General features: G+C 46.4%; 1 protein-coding gene across 9 annotated transcripts in view; it reads right to left on the bottom strand.

Moving 5' to 3' along the window:
• Positions 1 to 21265, bottom strand: part of GULP1 (GULP PTB domain containing engulfment adaptor 1) — a 267536-nt gene that overhangs the window by 26375 nt on the left and 219896 nt on the right. For all 9 annotated transcript variants that reach the window (XM_077319443.1, XM_077319442.1, XM_077319440.1 and 6 more), the window contains 2 exons: positions 14262 to 14378; positions 12690 to 12782 (listed from right to left, as the gene is read on the bottom strand). In XM_077319443.1, the coding sequence (XP_077175558.1) occupies positions 12690 to 12782; positions 14262 to 14378 (210 nt within the window). The remainder of the gene's footprint in view (positions 1 to 12689; positions 12783 to 14261; positions 14379 to 21265) is intronic.

The following is a 21265-nucleotide window of genomic DNA, read 5'->3' as shown; positions in this document are numbered from 1 at the left end:
TTCTGACTAGAGGTGGTTCTCCAGGGTCAAAGGTTGCTCACATCACCTATCTGATTCTTTCAAGTGGAGATGCCGGGGATTGAACCTGGGACCTTGTGCCTGCCAAGAAGATGCTCTCCCACTGTATTGTCTGCTCTGATTTCAGGGGCTATTCAGGGGCTCTGGTAAAAGTCTTTCACATCACCTTCTGCCTGGTCTTTTAACTGGGGAAGCCGGGAATTGAACCTGGGACCTTCTACATGTTAAGCAGAATCTCTACCACTGACCCGCAGCCCTTATCCTAACACACGCATCAGGTTTCACCTTAATGAAAGAAGTGGATAAGGAGAAGCCAAGGAACCACACAGAAGCCGGTACCCGTGGGGGGGCGGGGCGGGGCTTGACTTGGATAAATCAGGACTCCAAAATTTGCCTGTTTAGTCAAACCCTTTTTGTAACAGACCTTTCAAACCTTCTCAACCCATGTGATACGATAAGGCTGGACTGGAAGGAAAGCACTGCTGGGTTCCTTCCTCTTCTCTAATTCAAACCAGGTGCAGAGACCCATGTAAGAATGCAAAGTCTTATGGAGACATCAACGAACATGTGGAAGTAATTATTTGGGGAAATTGCACTGCCCCTCCAATCATTGAGAAAGGCCTCTGATTTGATGCCAGGACAAAGCCCCAAAAGGGGAACAGCCCAGAAAGAGTGATGAAAACCTTAGTTAGGAATCCAAGGGGCTAGCAGCTGCATAGCAAACCGAACCCTCACCGACCAGGCAAGCTGTTCAATCGCTAGCCGTGCTTGTGCTCACGGCAATTCTGGAACTCCTTGTCCCCGAGCAACTCTTGCTAATAACTTAGTTGGACTTTGCACCAGCTGGAAGCCTGAGGAACGTAGCTCAGTTCCAAAACTAATGGTGGCAACCACGTTATAATAAGCATGCTGAGTTTTGATAAGGCCTCCTACATAATTGTTCACGCAATGGTAAAAACAGTATCAGTCTACATTACACACAAATCTGCTTGTAATGAATACATATTATAATGGTGAGTGGGAAATGCTTATTCCCAAACTTGAAACATTTGACCTCAATTTGTAGACGATCGGAAAAGAGCACAGAGAGAAATGAAGATATTTAGCAACTACGCTTGATGTGTTTCTGCCGCTCTTGTTAATTTAAGCTTCTTCTATTACAGGATACATTTAGAAACACACTAATATCTTCATGGCTCCATGACGTTAGAGAATGTAAATGTGGCTTTTAGCGCAGAGAGTGACTCGGAAACCCTAAACCTTATTTTGAAAATGGAATATGAAGACAATCCTTTGCCTACATGAAAAGATGACAAAATGGCATCAAAAGTCTAAACAGTCATTTCCAAAATTTGCTAACAAATTGATAGATTATTTTAGCATGTGTTTTGGAATTTACTGGTTAGGCTTTTGAAGTCATTTTGTTGTCATCTTTTTTTGATCAACACGTCAGACTCGCTGAAGCCACTGATTCTGAGCCTCATTTGACCACTGCCCCTAAACTCATTCATATCGCCTTCTGTGGACCTCGGTGATTTAATCTCCATTATTCTATGGCTTTCTGATACTTAAATTTCAAATTAAGATCCAGGGACTCATACATGAAAGACCTCCTCTGTAACCCCAAAGCTCTGAGGACTGGATCTGATTATCTGGAGGGAAGCAAAGAAACCCTGTATAGGCCTTATTTACCCTCCCCCATCATTTCATAGGCTTCAGACATAATATTCACAGACATGTACATGCCAAGTGTTGTCAGGTTACAATCAACTCATGGCAACCAGGGGTAGTCAAACTGTGGCCCTCCAGATGTCCATGGACTACAATTCCCATGGGAATTGTAGTCCATGGACATTTGGAGGGCCTCATGGATCTCATGGGAATTGTAGTCCACGGACATTTGGAGGGCCGTAGTTTGACCACCGTACGGTTTTCAAGGAAAGTGCTAACAAAGGACAACCCTGCTTAGCTTCTCTGATGAGATATGGCTTGTCTGGGCCATTCAAGTTAAGGCATTTTTTATTTTAGAAGCAACACGTCGGACAGTCTGGAAGAGCCAGTATTCAAACTGTGTGCAAGCCCCCCTGATCAGAAAATCCACATGACCAACGACAGATCCTCCATTTGAATTCCTTCTCAAGCTTGAGATCAGATGAGGGGTAAAGGAGAACCCAAAGCAATTTTTCGTACTATTGGTTTGCTCTGATGGGGAAGTCCTGGAGCAGCTCTCTAGTGGGGGGTGAGAAGGACTGTCAAGTCACAGGTGGTTTTTGGCAGCCCAGTAGGGGTTTCAAGGCCAGAGACGTTCAGAAGTGGTTGGCCATGGCCTGCCTCTGGGTAGCTGCCAAGAACTTCCTTAGTGGTCTCTCATCCAAGTATTAACCAGGGCGGACCCTGCTTAGCTTCTGACATCTGATGAGATCTGGTGAGCCTGGGCCACCAAAAATGGGGCATTCACACACTCCTGATCAACTAAAAAAAAAGAATATTGGAATCTGAGTTTAGGGATTCCTTTTATGGGATTTTCTGAACAAGCTTATCAATGTATTGAATGCCCTATGAAAACTACTCTGTCTCCCTCTGCTGTGCAAAGCACATCTAATGAATATTTGGCCATGAGAAAATAAATTATTCTTCTGGTTACTCGTGACGTATCTTGCACAATAACCTTCTTCACTGTTCTGAAATCAGTGAAGGAGAACATAAGAGGGAACACTTGGGAGGCATGTATTTGAATTTCTCGAAATCGGTACTCAACAAGGAGAATAAGACATAGACCTGAATCACATCCCCCACCCCCCCAACCCCCCCAAAAAAACGAAGGGAAATTTTTAAAAAATCTAAAATTATGGCACTAAAGGGGGTTAGCTTGAATAATATATACAAACATTGTTTGCAGCCATGCTGGTCCAAAAATCCAAATCCAAAAATGAACCACCAACCACATAATTATTTATTAGCCATCACATCACTTATGGACAGCTGTAGGGTTTTCAAGACAAGAGACGTTCAGAGGTGGTTGGCCATGGCCTGTCTCCACATCATGACCCCTGTATTCCTTGGAGGTTTCCCATATATAATAAATAAACAAATAAATAAATAAATACATAAATAAATAAATAAATAAAAAATCCAAATATTAGCCAGAGCTGACCCCATTTGCTTCTGAGATCTGACAAGATCAAGCTAGTCTGGTTGTGCTTTTGGCTCCAACATAGCCTGAAACAGAGTTTCTTAATGGCCCTGGAAGGGTTTCCCTAATGGGTAGGAGTTACATTTTTATATATTCTTAAATTTGTTAAACATTTATCGGGTGATGCGGCCATATATGGTCATCTCAGACCATTTCCTTCCTCCCCAAATGGCCAATGATGAGTCTGGAACGGGTAGGCAGGGGAGGGGCCCTGGGTGGGCGTGTATGTTTCCCAACCATAATCTGCATGATTGTGCCATTTGTGGGGTTTCTAGAAGCCTGAAGAATGCTTCAGGGGTTTCTCAATGGTAAAAAAGGTGAGGAAGGCTGGTACAGCCAGTCCTCTCTAGCTTGCATTCTTCCATTCTCCTTTTTATTCCTAGTCGGAGTTGATTGATGCTACTCAAGACCTGCAGGTCAGAGGAGTAAAATGAGGAAGACACAGGTTCATAAAATGTACAGATGGACAGCAAATGGCTGTGGAGGAGTCTTGGATTTATGAACACGGAAACCCGCATTCCTGAATTGCAAGGTCAGCATGAGAGAACAGAAGTGGGAGGAAAAGACAGGTCAGACCATGGGAACTAGCATCTAAATTGTTCTGACTTTGTGTCGCATAAACAATCTCCCCGTAATTACTCCGTCCTCCAGATGCAATGCCCTAGTTCGTAACGTACAGCTCATTATAGTCTCAAAAATTCACCAAAAGGATTCCTTAAAGAAGGTCAGATATATTTTTAGTAATATGCATAAAATCCTTATATTAAAATTCACAAAAGAATAGTAAAAAACCAGCAAAACAAAACAACTTGCTTTTAGATCTGTCGGCCGCATTCAATTTGGTCAACCACGAGATATTGGTTCACCGCCTTGCTAGGATCGGGATTAGGGGGGGTGTGGTGAAATGGCTGGTCTCCTTCCTTTGGAACTGGATGCAGAGGGTCGTTGTGGGGAATGTGTTGTCGGCCCCCCGTGGGGGAGTTCCGCAGGGGGCGATACTCTCCCCCACACTCTTTAACATCTATATGCGCCCTCTAGCCCAGCTTGTCCGGGGCTATGGGCTGGGATACCAACAGTATGCGGATGACACCCAGCTCTACTTCCTAATGGACGGACTCCCCCCCCCCCTCCCCGGATACTTTTGCCATCTGTTTGGAAGCAGTGGCTGGATGGCTCAGGCAGAGTCACCTGAAACTCAACCCCTCCAAGACGGAGGTCCTGTGGCTGGGTAGAAGCGGGCCGGATCAGGAACTGCGTCTCCCATGCTTAGATGGTGTACAATTAACACCTGCCAGGAATTTGGGGGTGACATTTGATACATCCCTTTCTATAGAGGCTCAGGTCACTAAAATAGCTCAGATGGCTTTTTTCCATCTTCACTAGGCCCAGCTACTAGCACCCTACCTGTCCCTGGAAGACCTGGCCACAGTGTTCCATGCAATGGTCATTTCCAGACTAGACTACTGTAACTCGCTCTACACCAGCCTACCCTTGTCTTTGATCCGGAAGTTACAGTTGGTGCAATATGCGGCTGCGAGGGTCCTCACTAGGACATCTTGGAGGGCCCATATTCAGCTGGTGCTTCAACATCTGCCCTGGTTACCAGTCTGTTTCCGGGTCAAGTTCAAGGTATTGGTATTAACCTTTAAGGCCATATGCAGCCTGGGTCCCATCTATCTGCAGGACCGCTTGGTTGCTTATGCCCCCCGCAGAGATTTTCACTCTGCGGGTATGAATCTACTGGTTGTCCCAGGCCTCCGGGAAGTTCGCCTGGCCCTGGCCCCAACCTAGTGGAATGAGCTCCTGGAAGAGCTAAGGGCCCTGCAGGATTTGTGAGCTTTCCACAGGGCCTGTAAGACGGAGCTCTTCCTCCAGGCATATGGTTGAGGCCAGGGCAGGGCATTCCAAACAAGGATCCCCCCCTAAAGCTTACTAGCTACTAGTTCAGTTCCCTCTCTCATTGGAAAATAACTTACCCACTAGTCTGAACAAGATGGGATGAGATGGGTGCCTATTGCTGCCTATTATTTGATAAATTGTGAAGTTTTATGGGGTTTGTTTTATCGGATTATGTTTTTATTGTGATGTAAACCGCCGCGAGCCCTTTTGGGGAGCGGCAGTCTATAAGTCGAAATATAAATAAAATAAATAAATTCTATAATCCATTGAATTTTTAAAATAATAAATACAGCATTAAATAATTAAAACTGACCCCTGTGCTTTCTTCATGTGTTTGTGGAGGAGACATTCAAAGCTTCAGTCTGGCAGGGTTGGGCAGAGAGACCAGTGGTGTCTGATGTTACCCAACCATGGGTCTGGTGGAACAGCTGTTACGCAAGCTCCATGAACTGATGAAGGTCCCGCAGGGCTCTGATCTCTTCAGGCAGATCATTATGCCAGGCTGGGGTCAGGGCTGAAAAGGCCCAAGCTCTGGTTGAGACCAGCTTGATGCCTTTAGGGCTGGGGACCCTGAGCAGGTTGTTTTTTGCTCAAGCATAAAGTCCTTTGGGAGAGAGGTGGTCCTGCAGATACGAAGGTCCCAGACAGTTTAAGACTTTAAAGGTAAGAACCAATACCTTGAATCTAACCTGATCTCCAATCTGGAGCCAGTGTAGCTGGGAGAGCATAGCCTGAATATGGACTCCCAATCAGGACCTTTGCAGTCGCATTCTGGACCAGTTGGAGCTTCTAGAGAAGCCTCAAAGATAGTCCTGGATAGAGCAAGTTACAGTAATCTAGCCTAGAGGGGACCATCACATGGATAAGGATGACTAGGTTGGATGCTGACAGATAGGGTGCTGCTTGCCACACCTGGCAGAGCTAGTAAAAACTCTTGCGGGCAGTATTTGTGACCTGGGTCTTCACAGATAAGGAGGTGTCCACCGTCACATCACTAAAGTTCAGTGACACCAGAAAGAACAGTCATTATGGCCCAGCTTTCATGCTTGCCGGATGTGCTGTACTGCCATCAACCATTTTTGAAGGCCGTTGCCAAAATATCCCACAATGTGGCTGATTCTGCTCAGGCAGAAAAGAAGAAGAAGAGTTGGTTCTTATATGCCGCTTTTCCCTACCCGAAGGAGGCTCAAAGCGGCTTACAGTCGCCTTCCCTTTCCTCTCCCCACAACAGACACCCTGTGAGGTGGGTGAGGCTGAGAGAGCCCTGATATCACTGCTCGGTCAGAACAGCTTTATCAGTGCCCTGGTGAGCCCAAGGTCACCCAGCTGGCTGCATGTGGGGGAGCGCAGAATCGAACCTGGCATGCCAGATTAGAAGTCCGCACTCCTAACCACTACACCAAACTGGCCAGGAGGGTGCCCATATCGATGTGAGGCTAATCCACATGACGTCACCGCCGGGCTGGCACCTTCCAGGGCCTTCCGTGGATTGGGCCTTCATTTGCCCCACACTAAGGGAATGCAGGCGAATTCGTGTTCCCTTTTCTCACTGTGGGGGCCAATGGGGTCTGTCACTTCAAGGACCAATCCTCCCTGCTATACAGAGGCTCGGAGGGGGCAAATAATGCCTCAGTCAGCTTTGCAGAACTTTGCAGCAACACGGATTCCTTTTTTTATTTTGCAACATAAAAAAACCCTGCTGCCCCCCCCCACTGCCCCCCATGCGGCGGAACCTGTCTACCACGACTGCATTCCTCAGGGGGACACATTTCAGTAGCGGACCAGGTACTCAATCCAGCACCATAATGTATCCCCCATGGGGATACAGAAAGCTGTAGAACATGTTTTATTGTGCTGTTCTTTTTACAATGATCTCCATTTTAAATTGATAACTTGAATTGATTAAACTTAAATTGGTAACTTAAAATCACAAGTCATAGTTCCACCGTATACTGCGTTGATCAGACTCCACCTGGAGCACTTTGTGCAGTTCTGGAGGCCTCACTTCAGAAAGGACGTGGACAAAATTGAGAGGGTTCAAAAGAGAGTGAGGAAGATGATCCAAGGCCTGGGGACCAAGGCCTATGAGGAAAGGCTGGGGGACTTGGGGATGTTCAGCCTGGAGAAGGGGAGGTTGAGCGGGGACATGATTGGTCTCTTGAAGTATTTGAAAGCTGTCACTTGGAGGAGGGCAGGGAAAGGCTCCTGCTGGCAGCAAAGGAGAGGACCCGCAGTAGTGGCTTTAAACTTTGTGGAGAACGATATCGGTGAGGTATCAGGAATATTTTTTCATAGAGTAGTTGAGCAGAGGAATCGACTGTCTAAGGAGGTGGGGAGCTCCCCCTCACTGGCAGTCTTCAAGCAGTGGCTGGACAGATACTTATCATGGATGCTTTAGGCTGATCCTGCATTGAGCAGGGGTTTGGACTAGATGGCCTGTATGGCCTCTTCCAACTCTAGGATTCTAACCCCTGTGTCAAAAAGGTTTCCTGGCTCTTCTGACTCCGTGCTGGTCAAAATGTTATTGAAGGACGAGAACCCTGGGTTGTCAGCTGTTACAGCAAAGATTTGTTCTGCTGCCTATAAAATTCATTGCCTCATGGTAGGGTGACTTTTCTGTGAAACTGGTACCTATTATATTGGGATTGTTCTGTTTTATTCTATTTTTTATGGATAGGGGATTGTTTCCCCCCCCCCTCCTGTTTTATTCTATTTCTTTCTATACTAGTGTTTTATTATTGCTCTGGTCTAAGACGGTTTAAGTAAAATAAATAAATGAAATAAAATATATGGGTAGCCTTACAACCCAGAACAGTTACTATTGGAATATGAAACCATGTTAGAAGTTAATTTGAAAGACACTTTGGAGATTGGTCTCCAAGTGGAGCATCTGAGGATTGAGAAGGAAGCCCAAAAGCACTTAGAGAAGTTTAACATATTTTTATGTGGGGGAAAGTGGATTTTATTACAATGTTCAGCGGTACATCCACCACCTCTCCCCATAAGGAAATATGCTCAGCCTTGCAGGTAACCTTCAGTCTATAACAACACTAGCTCTGAATACTCAGAAAGAACTAAGGAGCTGGAACCACAAATTATGAATACTGGGAGCTCAGTGACATCGTTTTAGCTCCTTAAAGGACAGAAGAACCAGGAAGTCCAAATCCCACCTTTGCAGACAGAGTTGAAGAAAGTTACGTGTAAGGAAATAAGGAGTTGGAAGGGCTGATTCCGGCACTGTAAGTTATAGAAGGGGCTGCAGAAATGACCCCAGACCTGCTTCTCCTGATTAAAAAGTCTAGAAAGGGCATCAAAGCAGTTCCAGGACTGGCCTTCTCCCTCCTGACCGTTTATGCACTGGAGGTTTCATGCTGGGCTGCAGGCTGGAGTTTTAGTCGTGGCAGGTTGGCCCACCTCTTCCTGCATCCACACAGGGGAGCTTTTGGCCTGGTGCCCCTCATCTCCCCCCTATTTGTGCTCCTGCATGGGAGCTGGGGCAGTAAAGTTCCCAGTGCATAAACGGTCCCTCAGAGAAACCAAATGTTGGACCAGCCTAAGCTCAACATCTCCTCCTTTTGATTCTCTGGTGCCTTAACATTTCCTAACGAAACTGTGAGAGACACTGGAAGTCACGGGGGAAAGTACTAATAGAATTGTGGTTTCTTGCACATTAACATGCTTTTTACTGAACAGCTACTGAAGAAACAGAAAGGAAATCAGACACAGAATGTGGCCAACACCCAGGTCTTTCCAAGTTACAAAAAACAGCTTTACCTTTCAAAACTCATATCCTCAAAACCTGGTTGGTCTCTGACGCGAGCCAGACCAGCATAGTTGCCCTCTCAAACCATCTTCACTGAATATTAAGTTCAATCATATAAAGACGGATGGATGGGCAAGGGTTGAGACCTTTACTGTATCCTCCCATTGTATCACAACTCTAGCAACTTGTTAATGAAAATCTCCTTGCAGCCAAACATTATTAGTTTTCCCCCGGCAAGATTTTTTTATAAGGATTTGCACAGGAACTATGATTGGGTTAGAATTAGGTCTTACTCTTGGAGAGGGTCCATAAAGTATCTCATACTTACCCCACTCCTTTTAAACTGCCTTTCCCCCTTTTCACAATTTCTTATTCTAGCAGAGACCCGTCCCCAAATGTATGTCACACATCATGATCCTGGTCGCATATTACTAAAATGTAACATCTTATGTTATGAATGACTGTAATCTATACACAACTAGGGGCAAAGCTCGTTGCACCCAGAAATATAATTAGCACTAGGACTTCTGGCCCTCTTGCCCCTGCTCAAACTTGAGGTCCAGCACGGTGAAATGATTAAAGAGAAGCAGACTCTAATCTAAAGGGCTGGGTTTGATCCTCCTCCAGATACAGGAAACTGGGTTGCCAACCTCCGGGTGGAGATCTTCAGGAGTAACAACTGATCTCCAGGCACCAGTTAGTTTGGAGAAAACAGCTGGAAGGAAGAAGGAAAGAAACAAAAATGGAAGAAAGAAGGAGAAAGAAATAAAGAAAAAGAAAGACAAAGAGAGATGGGGGAGAGGGAGGAAGGGAGACAGAAAAAAGAAAAGAAGGAAGAATGAAAGGATGGAAAGGGGATGAAGGAAGGAAGAGAGAAGGAAGAAAATAAGAGACAATGACATAGAGAGGGGGAGGGAGAAAGAAAAAGAAAAGAAGGAAGGAGGACAGAAGGAAAACTGAAGGAAGGAAGACAGAGATAGGAAAAAAGACGGGGATGAAGGAAGGAAGGAAGGAAGGGTTATATATATGTAGAAGAAGAAGAAGAGTTATATGCTGCTTTTCTCTACCCAAAGGAGCCTCAAAGCAGCTTATATTCGCCTTCTCTTTCCTCTCCACACAACAGACATCCTGTGAGGTGGGTGAGACTGAGAGAGTCCTGACATTACTTCTTGGTCAGAACAGCTTTATCAGTGCTGTGGCGAGGCCAAGGTCATCCAGCTGGCTGCATGTGGAGGAGCGGGGAATCAAATCCAGCTCACCAGATTAGAAACCGCTGCTGTTAACCACTATACCGCACTGGTTCACAAACCACATGAATATGCTTTGTTATTCAGCCCTGTTTCTCTTTTTGTATCCTTTTTTTAGTTCTGTGTTTTCAAAATTAAATTAAAATGAAAACCCTTATATCTTCCAACTTGACATCTGGCATCCAGAGAATCTACAAAAGAACCTCTGAATCCTTCTAGATTAAGAAATCTCTATTGGGCACCTAACAAAAAGTTACGCTGAGGAAGGTGCTTGGACAGGAGTTGCTGGTGTTGAGAAACATAAAGTAAGCAAAGGTAAATAAGTTGTGTGCTGAGATGGGTGGATGAGTGATACATGAAATCAGGGAGTAGGATAAAATGGTCAGAATATACCCAGGACATGGTTCAAGGACAGATGCCACAGGAGAGAAAAAGAACAGCCAATTGGAATGCTTAGAGGACAGCTGTTTAGGACAGCTAATTTTGAGTCCAGTAGAGCCTCTTGTGGCGCAGAGTGGTAAGGCAGCAGACATGCTGTCTGAAGCTCTGTCCATGAGGCTGGGAGTTCAATCCCAGCAGCCGGCTCAAGGTTGACTCAGCCTTCCATCCTTCCGAGGTCGGTAAAATGAGTACCCAGCTTGCTGGGGGTAAACGGTAATGACTGGGGAAGGCACTGGCAAACCACCCCGTATTGAGTCTGCCATGAAAACCCTAGAGGGCGTCACACCAAGGGTCAGACATGACCCGGTGCTTGTACAGGGGATACCTTCACCTTTTAGCACTTCAGAGGTCAACAAGTTTTTGGAGGTGTAAGCTTTCGAGAATCAATGCTTCCTTCGTCAAATTCCTATTCCTACTTGTACATGATGAAGTTTTTTGAGTTTTGTCTTGCTTCTACCTCCAAAATGTTGTTGGTCACAGGCATTTCACTATCACCTCTGCCTAGTCGAGTATAAAATGCTGTAGAGATCTCGATGCATGATTGTGACATCACATTTCAGTCAATATTACTTTTTACCCCCTTGCCCTTAATCCATCCATCGCCATGTTGCTACTTATGCCCTCCTCCCTCACGCATGACATACTTTATGAATGACCCTTTTTATCCACACAGGATTTCGGTGTGACCATATTTGTGGCCATGAGTTAATACTTTTTGACTGAATGCACAGTGAGGCACAATTTGGTTATCACTCAGCTGTGAATTGTAGACCATCGTGGAATTTATTAACCCAATTACTGCTGTCGACTAGGAAACTTTTCTGTTCATTTATAAAATATCTATATTTCATTTTTAAAAATTAAAATCTGCTATCTCCTTTGTAAGAGGAACAGGATATCACAGATTAAATATCAACCATCTCTGTGAATTGAACAAGACACAGCTGTATAGAGGACAAAAAAAGGGAAATAATTCCTTTGGCAATATTAATGCACAAAATTAAAAATAAATTGATCTATAAAATGCTGCCATTAAGTCCATAAGGGGGAAAAGCAGGCTTAAAATAAAGAATAATAATACTTTTTAAATTACATGGAACTTTCCGGGTGAGATTCCAGTTAATAAAGAAATATATTCTGGGATTCTAGAAGTTATATAGGTAAAGGAGAAATAGACTCATCATAGAAAATCCATTGGTCTAGTTGGGGTGATCTTGGTTCTTCCACAAAGAAAATATTTGGCTTTCTAAATTTGGCCATCCACTGCACCTCGCAGAAACAGGCCTTCACTGAAAAACCTACATTTGTCATATTCTGATTTTCAGTCAGTGAAACAGTGGCCAACAGATTTGCATGCAAAAACACTAATACATAGGCTCTTAGTGGACAAGTTAGGAGAAGTTAGAAAGAAAAGCACTGCACATAAAAAGCAGGCACGTAACTGTATGCTTGTGACAAACATTTCACCAAGGAAAGTTGGCATTTCCAAATCCAAGGCTGATTTTAAAAGGTGCCAATGTGTTAAGCCCTCCCCCCTGTTTGCCAACAGGTGGGTACCCTGCAGTTTACCCGCAAGTGGAATGGTTATGCTCTGTCTCATCTCAGAGGCCTTTAAACTGTTCTTATTCCACGAGCTCTGGCATTGAGAAGAGGCACCAGTGCTGATCCCTGGTAAGAGCTGGCATAAATTGCATCTATTCACTTTCGAATGATGCACTTTAGAGCAGGCACTATTCACTTTAGAGTGACTACTGCCTGATTCAGCAGACATAACACTCTTCAATGGATTTAGAAGGGAGTGGCTCTAGGATAGCATTTGGGCACCGATGAAACTCAGAACAAAGCGCCGCCCATCTTTAATCGTGTTTAGGATGGGAAAAGAGCATAAGCCCACATTTAACAATAGCAGCAAATAATAAGATAAAATGTAAAGACAATGGATTTGTGATATGATCTTTACTTTTCCTCTTTTTGTTGGCTTGCCACAATCTTAGAGTTACTTAGCTTTGAAATCACCATAGGTTAGTTAAATTAATCAAGAAAAAATCCATTGCAGTTATTAGGAAGCAAAGAAACTTTAATTACATTTGCGGAAGTGTTTCTACCAGTGGAAAGCAAGGGTACTTACTGGCGACGAATTTACTTGGGTTATCCTCAGTAGGTTCTCTAGATCCTGTACTTTATTTTTAAGTTCCATATTTTCTGTTTCTAGCTCCTGAATCTAGAAAATAAACAGGCAAAAGAACACACAGATTACTGAACCAAGGTTGTTCCAGCGACTATACCTTGCTTGAATGAATCTACTAAAATAAATAGCGTCAAAATCCAGATCATTGTTCAGAAAAAGAAGTTTCAATGAAATATGCTTGTCCCAACATGTATACTTGTTTCATTCTACATATTTCATGAATTTATTTTTTTATTTTACACATTTTATATCCTGCCTTTCTGGCTTCACATGGGCTACCAACACAGTTAACCAATAATAAAGACACGTTTTAAAAACCATTAACTGCATACCACAAACATAATTAAAGCAATGAAAGTTAAAACACACACAAAGACATAAAAACAAAGATTAACACAGTGGTGAGGAAGGAGGGATCATCAAGGGAACACCAATCAAAACGTCTGTAGCCACTAGTGGGGAGAGCAACAGAAGGGGAGAGCTGGATCTCCCTGGGTAGAGAGTTCCAGAGTTTTCATGCCACAACCTAGAAGACCCTCACCTTGAAGCTGGGCCTCCAAAAACCACCATATTGTGTGGGTTAATAAGGGAGTAGCAGATCCTTCAGGGATGTTGGTCCCAAACATACCATTTCATTTATTAACAAATACGATGGGGGCCAGGTGTGGCCCCAAAAAATTCCAGTACCGCTATGTTACTATGAGCCCAGAAAAAGAAAATTTTATAGGACTCATCAATAAAGGGAATTTTTATAGGAGATCTGCAGCTTGCCTGGAACTGGGCACCAGACCAGTTAATAATACTGGCCAAATGCTGCTGAATGCTGAGAAAGAAGTATCCCTACTACAGGAATGATGGGATATCATGCCATCACGACATTTCAGCATCTTCCTATAAGGCCATCCTTAGCTTCACAAATATTCAGCAACATTCGACTGAAGCGAAATATGGCTGTGATTGACAATACTCGAGCGGTCGGACAAGTGGGACGTCTTTTTTTGTCCTGATTTGCTCAGCTTCCAGTAATAGTGTAGCTGGTGCTGTGTGCTCTCCAGAAAATTGAAGCCCATTCCCTCCCTCCAGCTGCTTTCAGCTCTTGTTTGGCTTGCTGCTGAGCGCTGCTTGCGTCCAACCTCTTGATTTGGAAATGTTCCCAAAGAAATTTCCTGGCCTTTCCAAGCCTATCTTTGCAGCTATACAGATTCACAATCTGCTTCCGACAAAATCCAAAGCTACGATCCCTCCTGATGTTAATTGCGTGCAACTTGCTGAATTATGCACTCGGATACACGGACGCACGGCATACACAATCTGACGATCACATTGATATTGTTTGTGTGTGTATGTAAATTGAACGGAAGTCATCATTTAAATAATTCATATACTTTGGCGTCTCATGTTTTACTGGTTCTGTTTATAAACCGTCCAGAATGCCGGATGACACTTTTGTTTTGCTTCAAAAGCCCTAAATGATACATTATTTAAAGTAAGAAACGAGCCTCTGTGACTTACTCTTTTCTGTAACCCTGCAATTTGTTTTCTTGTTTCCACGTCCTTTCCGCCCGATTCCAGAAACTTCCTGTAAGCCAGGTCAAATGCTTGCCCGATTGTTAAAGTTATCTCTTCTGCCTTTATATAAAACAAATATTACCATTAGTATGTCAATTTATTTTTTACTTTACATAATAAAGAGGGGGGGCAGACCTAAACTCACTTACACGTTCAAGGATTGCTAAGAAACTTGATGAAAAGGAAAGTCTTAGACGTTAAATCAATGAACACGACTTTTATAATAATACTAGAAAATAAGCCCGCTGTCGAAGAAATATAGCGGGCCCTAGCAGAGGGGGGGAGAACAGACTGTGGGGAAGGAAGAAAGGAAGGAAGGAAGAAGAGGAAAGGAAGAAGGGGAGGGAGAAAAAAGGGCAAGGGGTGGTTGAAGGGATGGGTAGAAGGGAGAAAGAAAGAAAGTAAAGGAGAGAGACAGGAAGCAAGTAAGACGGAAAGACAGAGAGACAGGAAGGAGATGGAGAAATAGAGGAAGTCAGGAAGTAAGAAGGAAGAAAAGAAGGCAGGCAGAGAGGTAGGTGAAAGGGGAGGGGACAGGGGGGTGTAGGTTGGGGGGAATCGGGGGGGAAAATCAGGAGGGGGAGGGGGGAGGGAAGAGGGAATAGAGAGGAGTGTGTGCTTGGATGTGTGGAGTGGGGGAGAGGAAGTCAGGAAGTAAGAAGGAAGAAAGGAAGGCAGACAGAGAGGTAGGTGAAAGGGCAGGGGCCAGTGTGTGTGTGAAGGTTGGGGGGGAATCGTGGGGAGGAATCGCAGGGGGCGAATGGGGAGGGGGAGGTGGCGAGGGAAGAGGGGGTAGAGAGGAGTGTGTGCGTGGATGTGTTTGGTGGGGGAAGGGGTGGCAGAGCGCGGTCGGTGGGTGGCTGTGTGTGTGTGTGTCTGTGTTCGCTGGGAAGTGGAGGCAGGGCAAGGGGGCGGCTATGGGGGTTTGGGTGGTGAGGCTGTGTGTGTGTGTTTGTGTGGGTGCGGGGAAGCGGCGGTGGGGAATGGCCATCGGGAAGGGACCCCAGGTGGGAAAGGAGTAGGGATGGGGTGTCTCTCCCGGGCGGCGGTCATTTGGTAGGCAGGGAGTCCCCGGCAGCCGCGCTCTGCGCGACTGCCGGGGGCTCCCTCGGGCGGCGGCATGCGTGCACGGGGCTGAGGGAGGCCCGTGGGCTGGGCGTCCGCCTGCCCGTGCACCGTGAGGGAGGCCGTGGCGGCGGCGGCGGTGCCGGAGGCGGGCGGGGCGGAGGCGGCGCGGGCGCGTCGGGTGGCGCTGTGGGGCCGGGCGCGGGGCCTGTGCCGGCGTCTGCAGGCGCTGCAGGCGCAGCAGGTGGGTCTGGCACGCGACATGCGACGCGTGGCGTGGGGCGGCCCCCGCTGGGCTCGGCGGTGCTGGACTCGGAGCTCCGCCGCTTGGCCGCCAGCGCCTCCGCCCGCCTTCGCGCCACCCGGTGCGCCTGCGACTTCAACGCCACCGACAGCGCCTCCCCGCCCGCCTCTGCGCGGCTGCCGGGGGGCACCTTGCGGCCGGGCCTCCGACGCGTCAGCCCGGCGGGAAAGGGAGCAACTGCGAGCTGCGCTGCGCGCGGCTCGCAGTTGCTGGGGCTGGGAATCGGAGGGACCCATCGGCAGGCGCTGTGCGCCTGCCGATGGGTCCCTCCGAATGTCTGTCCCGGGGAAGGGTCCAATATGGACCCTTCCTCATCACGGACAAATCCCACCTTAGAACCCCTTAACCATTTATTTAGTCTGTGGCGCCCGCGGCGCCACGGGAGGTTTAAAGATAAGTAGCTATAACTTTGGTGAATTTGGGGGCAGTTGCCTTGAAAGACAGTATGGACTAGTGGTTAGAATGTCAGACTAGGATCTGGGATTCCCGCTGGGTCATGAAAGCTCACTGGGTGACCCTGGGCCAGTCACATGCTCTCAGGCTAATCAGCTTCACAAGATAAAATGGAGGAGAGGTGAATGGTAGAAGCTGCTTTAGGGCCCCATTGTGGAGAATAGCATGCTATAAATTAAATAAGTATACTTCAGAACAATTCCAGTTAACAGAAAATCCCCAGCCCCATACCTGAATCTCTTTCATAAGAAGAGCCCTGCTGGATCAGAACAGTGGTCCATCCAGTGCAGCCTCCTGCCTCACACAGGGGCCAGCCAGTTCCTCTGGAGGGCCAACAACAGAGCATAGAGGCTGAGGCCTTCCTAGGAACATCAGAAGAGCCCTGCTGGATCAGACCAGTGGTCCATCTAGTCCAGCTTCCTGCCTCACACAGGAGCCAACCAGCCCGCCTGGAGGGCCAACAAGATGGCCAAGGCCTACATTGAAGTTCTATGTAAACTGTCCTGAGCCAAAAGGAAGGGCAGTATATAAACAAACGTTGCCTCTTGGCTCCAGGATTCAGAGGTTGAACAAGAACCATTAGTCATCATGGCTAGTAGCCAGTGATAGACCTATCGATAAAACTATCGAATCCTCATTATTATTATTAATTAGATTTCTTACCCATCATTCCCAGAATTGGATTGTGCTGGGTTACAACAAGAATAAGAACCCGAGACGTAAAACATAAAAAGCATGAAGTCAAATCCCAATCTACTCCAGCAACGAGACAAAATACCCCCCCCCCCCCCGTCTACCACCCATGTCTCCCCCTCCATCAGCGCCTCAGGGTCCCACTCTCCAGGGATGCTGGTAGTTCTTGGTTGTAGAAGTGCTCCATTTTACAGACCCTGCAGAACTGCAAATGCTCCTGCAGGGCCCTCAGCTCTTCCAGGAGCTCAGTACTCCAGGTCAGGGCAAGGACTGGAAATGCCCTGGCCCTGGTTGAGGCCAGGCGGACTTCTCGTGGACCAGGAATCACCAACAGGTTAGTACTCACAGAATGCAAGGTCCTGTAGGGAACATAAGGCAATAGGGGGTCCCTCAGATATATGGGGCCCAGACCGCGAAGGACCTTAAATGCCAAAAACAAAACCTTGATCTGCGACTGGGCTGCAACTGGCAACCAATGCAGCTGCCTAGGCACCAGCTGGATATGGGCCCTACAAGGTGTTCTAGTGAGGACCCTGGCTGCTGCATTTTGCAACAGCTGCAATTTCCACGTCATAGACAACAAGGGTAGATCCGCATAAAGTGAGTTACAGAAGTCAATCCTGGAGGATGGATGGATCACTGTGGCCAGGTGTTCCAGGGACATGTGTTGGTGGGGAGACCTGTCCCCCTTCCTACTCATTCCTGGCCCCTTGAAGGCTTCTGTGCCCAGGCGTCATAAGGCACAAAGCAGGAGAATCAATATCCCTGATCTGAGTGGTGGGGGAGACATGATCCCCTCCTCACTCAAACCCAGCCCCCCAGAGGCTTTTGCTCTTGGACACCATGAGGCACCCAGAAGCAGAAGCTATCTGTCTCCCTGAACTGGGCAGCCCAGGAGACCTTGCCAAACAGCTGATCCCGCGGAGAGCCAGCTCTTCACATGATCAGCTGGGGCTCAGCCCTGGATTGGCTTAAGTGGCAAGAGCTAATAGCTTGCTGACGCCCAGGTTGGGGCTGGATCCTGTTACAGCCATTTCAGCATGCTGTTCCGTTCCCTCCCTGGAAGCGGGTGTGGGGGGGGAACCTGCATGCCGAAGTCTCTTTTAGGCTGACAGCCAGGTGCGTGCTGATGATGCAGTGGATGCATCCGACCCCACCACAAACCACCAAATCGGAAATAAGGCAAGGGTCATTAATTTATTTATAATTAAATGTATATACCGCTGCTTCCAGCAAGCTGGCTCACGGCAGTTCACAATAAAATAATTCATATAAACACAATAGAATCATAAAACATCGTAAAATACAACTCCCCCCCCCCCCCATATCATTGAAGGGTCATTCATGCTAATTTGCGTGACCTTCTGTTTGTGAGCCACGACCTGGGCTATTTTCATGGGTTTCTGGGGTTGGTACCTGGGTCATAAAGGTAAAGGTATCCCCTGTGCAAGCACCGAGTCATGTCTGACCCTTGGGGTGACGCCCTCTAGCGTTTTCATGGCAGACTCAATACGGGGTGGTTTGCCAGTGCCTTCCCCAGTCATTACCGTTTACCCCCCAGCAAGCAAGCTGGGTACTCATTTTACCGACCTCGGAAGGATGGAAGGCTGAGTCAACCTTGAGCCGGCTGCTGGGATTGAACTCCCAGCCTCATGGGCAGTTTTCAGACGGCTGCCTTACCACTCTGCGCCACAAGAGGCTCATGCCCAGGCCTAATTATAATCCTGGCGGTTTTATTTTCAATCCCTTTCCTAATAATTCTTAACACAGTTTGTCTTATTCACCTCTGCAGCGCCCTGGCCTGACACGATCTCTGAACTATCGACTACGACAAGAAGACCTCTCTCCCTTTCGGTCTCAGCCAGTTCCGGCCGTGTTATCCTACACTTCTGACCCAATATCAGTCACCTAACGCTGACCAACACTAAACTTCATTGGCCACGCTGATGCCCACTTTGCCCCTTTGTGGAGATCTTTGAGCTCTCCACAGTCAGCCCTGGTTTTCACCACCCTGCATAATTTTGTGTGGTCTTCAAACTTGACCACTGCACTGCTTGCCCTAACTTATCTATATTAAAGGAGCCAGCTTGGTGCAGTGGTTAGGAAAGTGGACTTCTAATCTGGCGAGCCGGGTTTGATTCCCCGCTCCCCCACATGCAGCCAGCTTGTTGACCGTGGGCTCGATACAGCATTGATAAAGCTGTTCTGACCTAGCAGGAATATCAGGGCTCTATCAGCCTCACCCACCCCAAAGGGTGTCTGTTGTGGGGAGAGGAAAGGGAAGGCGACTGTAAGCTGCTTTGAGCCTCCTTCGGGAAGAGAAAAGCGGCATATAAGAACCAACTCTTCTTCTTCTTCTTAAGTAATCTCAGGGCTCTCTCAGCCTCCCCTCCCTCACAGGGTGTCTCTTGTGGGGAGAGGAAAGGGAAGGCCAATGTAAGCCGCTTTGAGACTCTTTTGGGTAGAAAAAAAGCGGCATATAAGAACCTGCTCTTCTTCTTCTTAAATGATACTAACCCCAATGCCGATCCTTGTGGGACTTCACTGCTTCCTTCCCTCCCTTGTGAGAACAGTCCATCGGCTCCTACTCATTGCTTCCTGTCATTCAACTAGTTTTTAATCCACGAGAGAACCCTTCCTCTTATCCCATGACTGCTACATTTTCTCAGGAGTGTTGGGTGAGGTACCTTGTCAAAAGCCTTGTGAAAGTTCAAGTATATAATGTCTACCCGGACATTATACTCCACTTGACTACTTCCAATTAAAGGTTTCCAGCTAAGGTGCCCTTCAGACAAATTCTATGGTTGCCATTCAGCTCAATTGCTGCAGCTGGATTGTTTTCAAGAGTGTGGTTTAAAAGGAGTCTTTTACAATCTGCCTCTCTGTTTTAACACTCTTGCCTAGACACTGGGGTCAAATTTATTTGGAGAGGTCAGAAGGGAAAAAAAGCAAATAAAATCTTTCTCTGAATTTTCTGCAAATCCATATATTTTAGTTGCTTGTCCCTAATATGCTCAATTGCCCTGAAATGTTTCTTCCCTATCCTGCAATTATTATTTTTTTTGGTAAACTACACCTCAATTGCAGGGGACTAGGAACTGGAAGGAACAGCTCATGAGAAATTGACAAAACGCTCCATTTCCTTAATTTACTGTTATTTCATCCCTGGTGTCATTGTTGCTATTCTGTTCCTTTCTTGCCAAAAGGAAATCCTTAATACAGGGCACATGTCCCTGCTGGATGGGACGGGCAACTCTTTAGCCAGCTGCAGTACAGGTGGTCACAGCAAACTGTGTCAGGGTCATCCTTCTATTACCCCCACAGACTCATTTGCACCTGGGCTAAGCTTTCAAATAGGTCTTCATTTGTGGCTTGCCCATACGGTTACATTCATCCATGTCCTCTTACTTTCCTCCACTGGCCAGCTGTAGGAGTGCCTAATCTTGGCTTTTAAATTCTGGACTAACAATTGGCCCTGGAGGTATCCGCCCAGCCTAAGGTTGGAGACTCAATCAAGGAAGGCACTCAAATCATTAAGTTGTCTGACCCTAATATCCTGAGTCACTTTGACTCTTCGTGCCATGTAGATGTGACTCACAATAGGAACACAAGACAGAAGAACGTAAGAGAAGCCATGTTGGATCAGGTCAATGGCCCAAAAAGTCCAACATTTTGTGTCACAGGTTCAGAGGATAAGGAAATTCCCCTCGGTCACTATGGCTGGTAGCCATTGATAGATTTCTCCTCCAAGAATTTATCGGATCCCCTTTTATTCCTATGGCCATTGCTACATCCTCTGCCAGCAAAGTCCACATTTTATCATAGTCCACATTTAATCATTTTCTGTGCATGCTCACAACGTGTAAGCACTGCATCTTAAAGTGGAATATAGTGCTTTGACTGTTCATGTCCATTGGGTTTTCCTTGCTGTCCTGTATTGATCCTTTAATGCTCGCTTGGTTTTCTGGTTGCTGTTTCCCCACTTTTTATTTATTGGCTTTGGTGCCAATTTTCCCCTTGTTTTGTTTCCAAGCCAAAGGTAATTCAAAAGCGTACATTACTCTGATTACTCCCCTTCCCTTTTCCTCCATTTCTCCCTTGGTTTTAATGAAAACAATATTTTTGACAAGCAGCATGGATCTAACAATATGTGACTCTTTGTCGTATCAGGTGGGAAAGTTTAAAAGGAGCTGCATGAGATTTTGTTTCCTCCTGGTATTGATTTGAAAGGCAGATCAGAAAGGAGGACAATGGGAATGTCCCCAGTGCAAGAAAAAAAAAAGATTTCAATGCTTAAAGCAAGCAAAATATATTGGGGGGACTGTCTGTGTGGAATGAAATTGACAGGAGTTGGAGAGAGAGAGAGAGGGAGAGGGAGAGGGAGGGAGAGAGGGAGAGAGAGGGGGAGACAGAGAGGGAGAGAGGGAGAGGG

The sequence above is a fragment of the Paroedura picta genome, chromosome 2, assembly GCF_049243985.1.
Source record: "Paroedura picta isolate Pp20150507F chromosome 2, Ppicta_v3.0, whole genome shotgun sequence".
Classification (NCBI taxonomy): domain Eukaryota; kingdom Metazoa; phylum Chordata; class Lepidosauria; order Squamata; family Gekkonidae; genus Paroedura; species Paroedura picta.
Note: the sequence above shows the minus strand (reverse complement) of the source record. Positions and strands in the feature narration are given on the sequence as shown.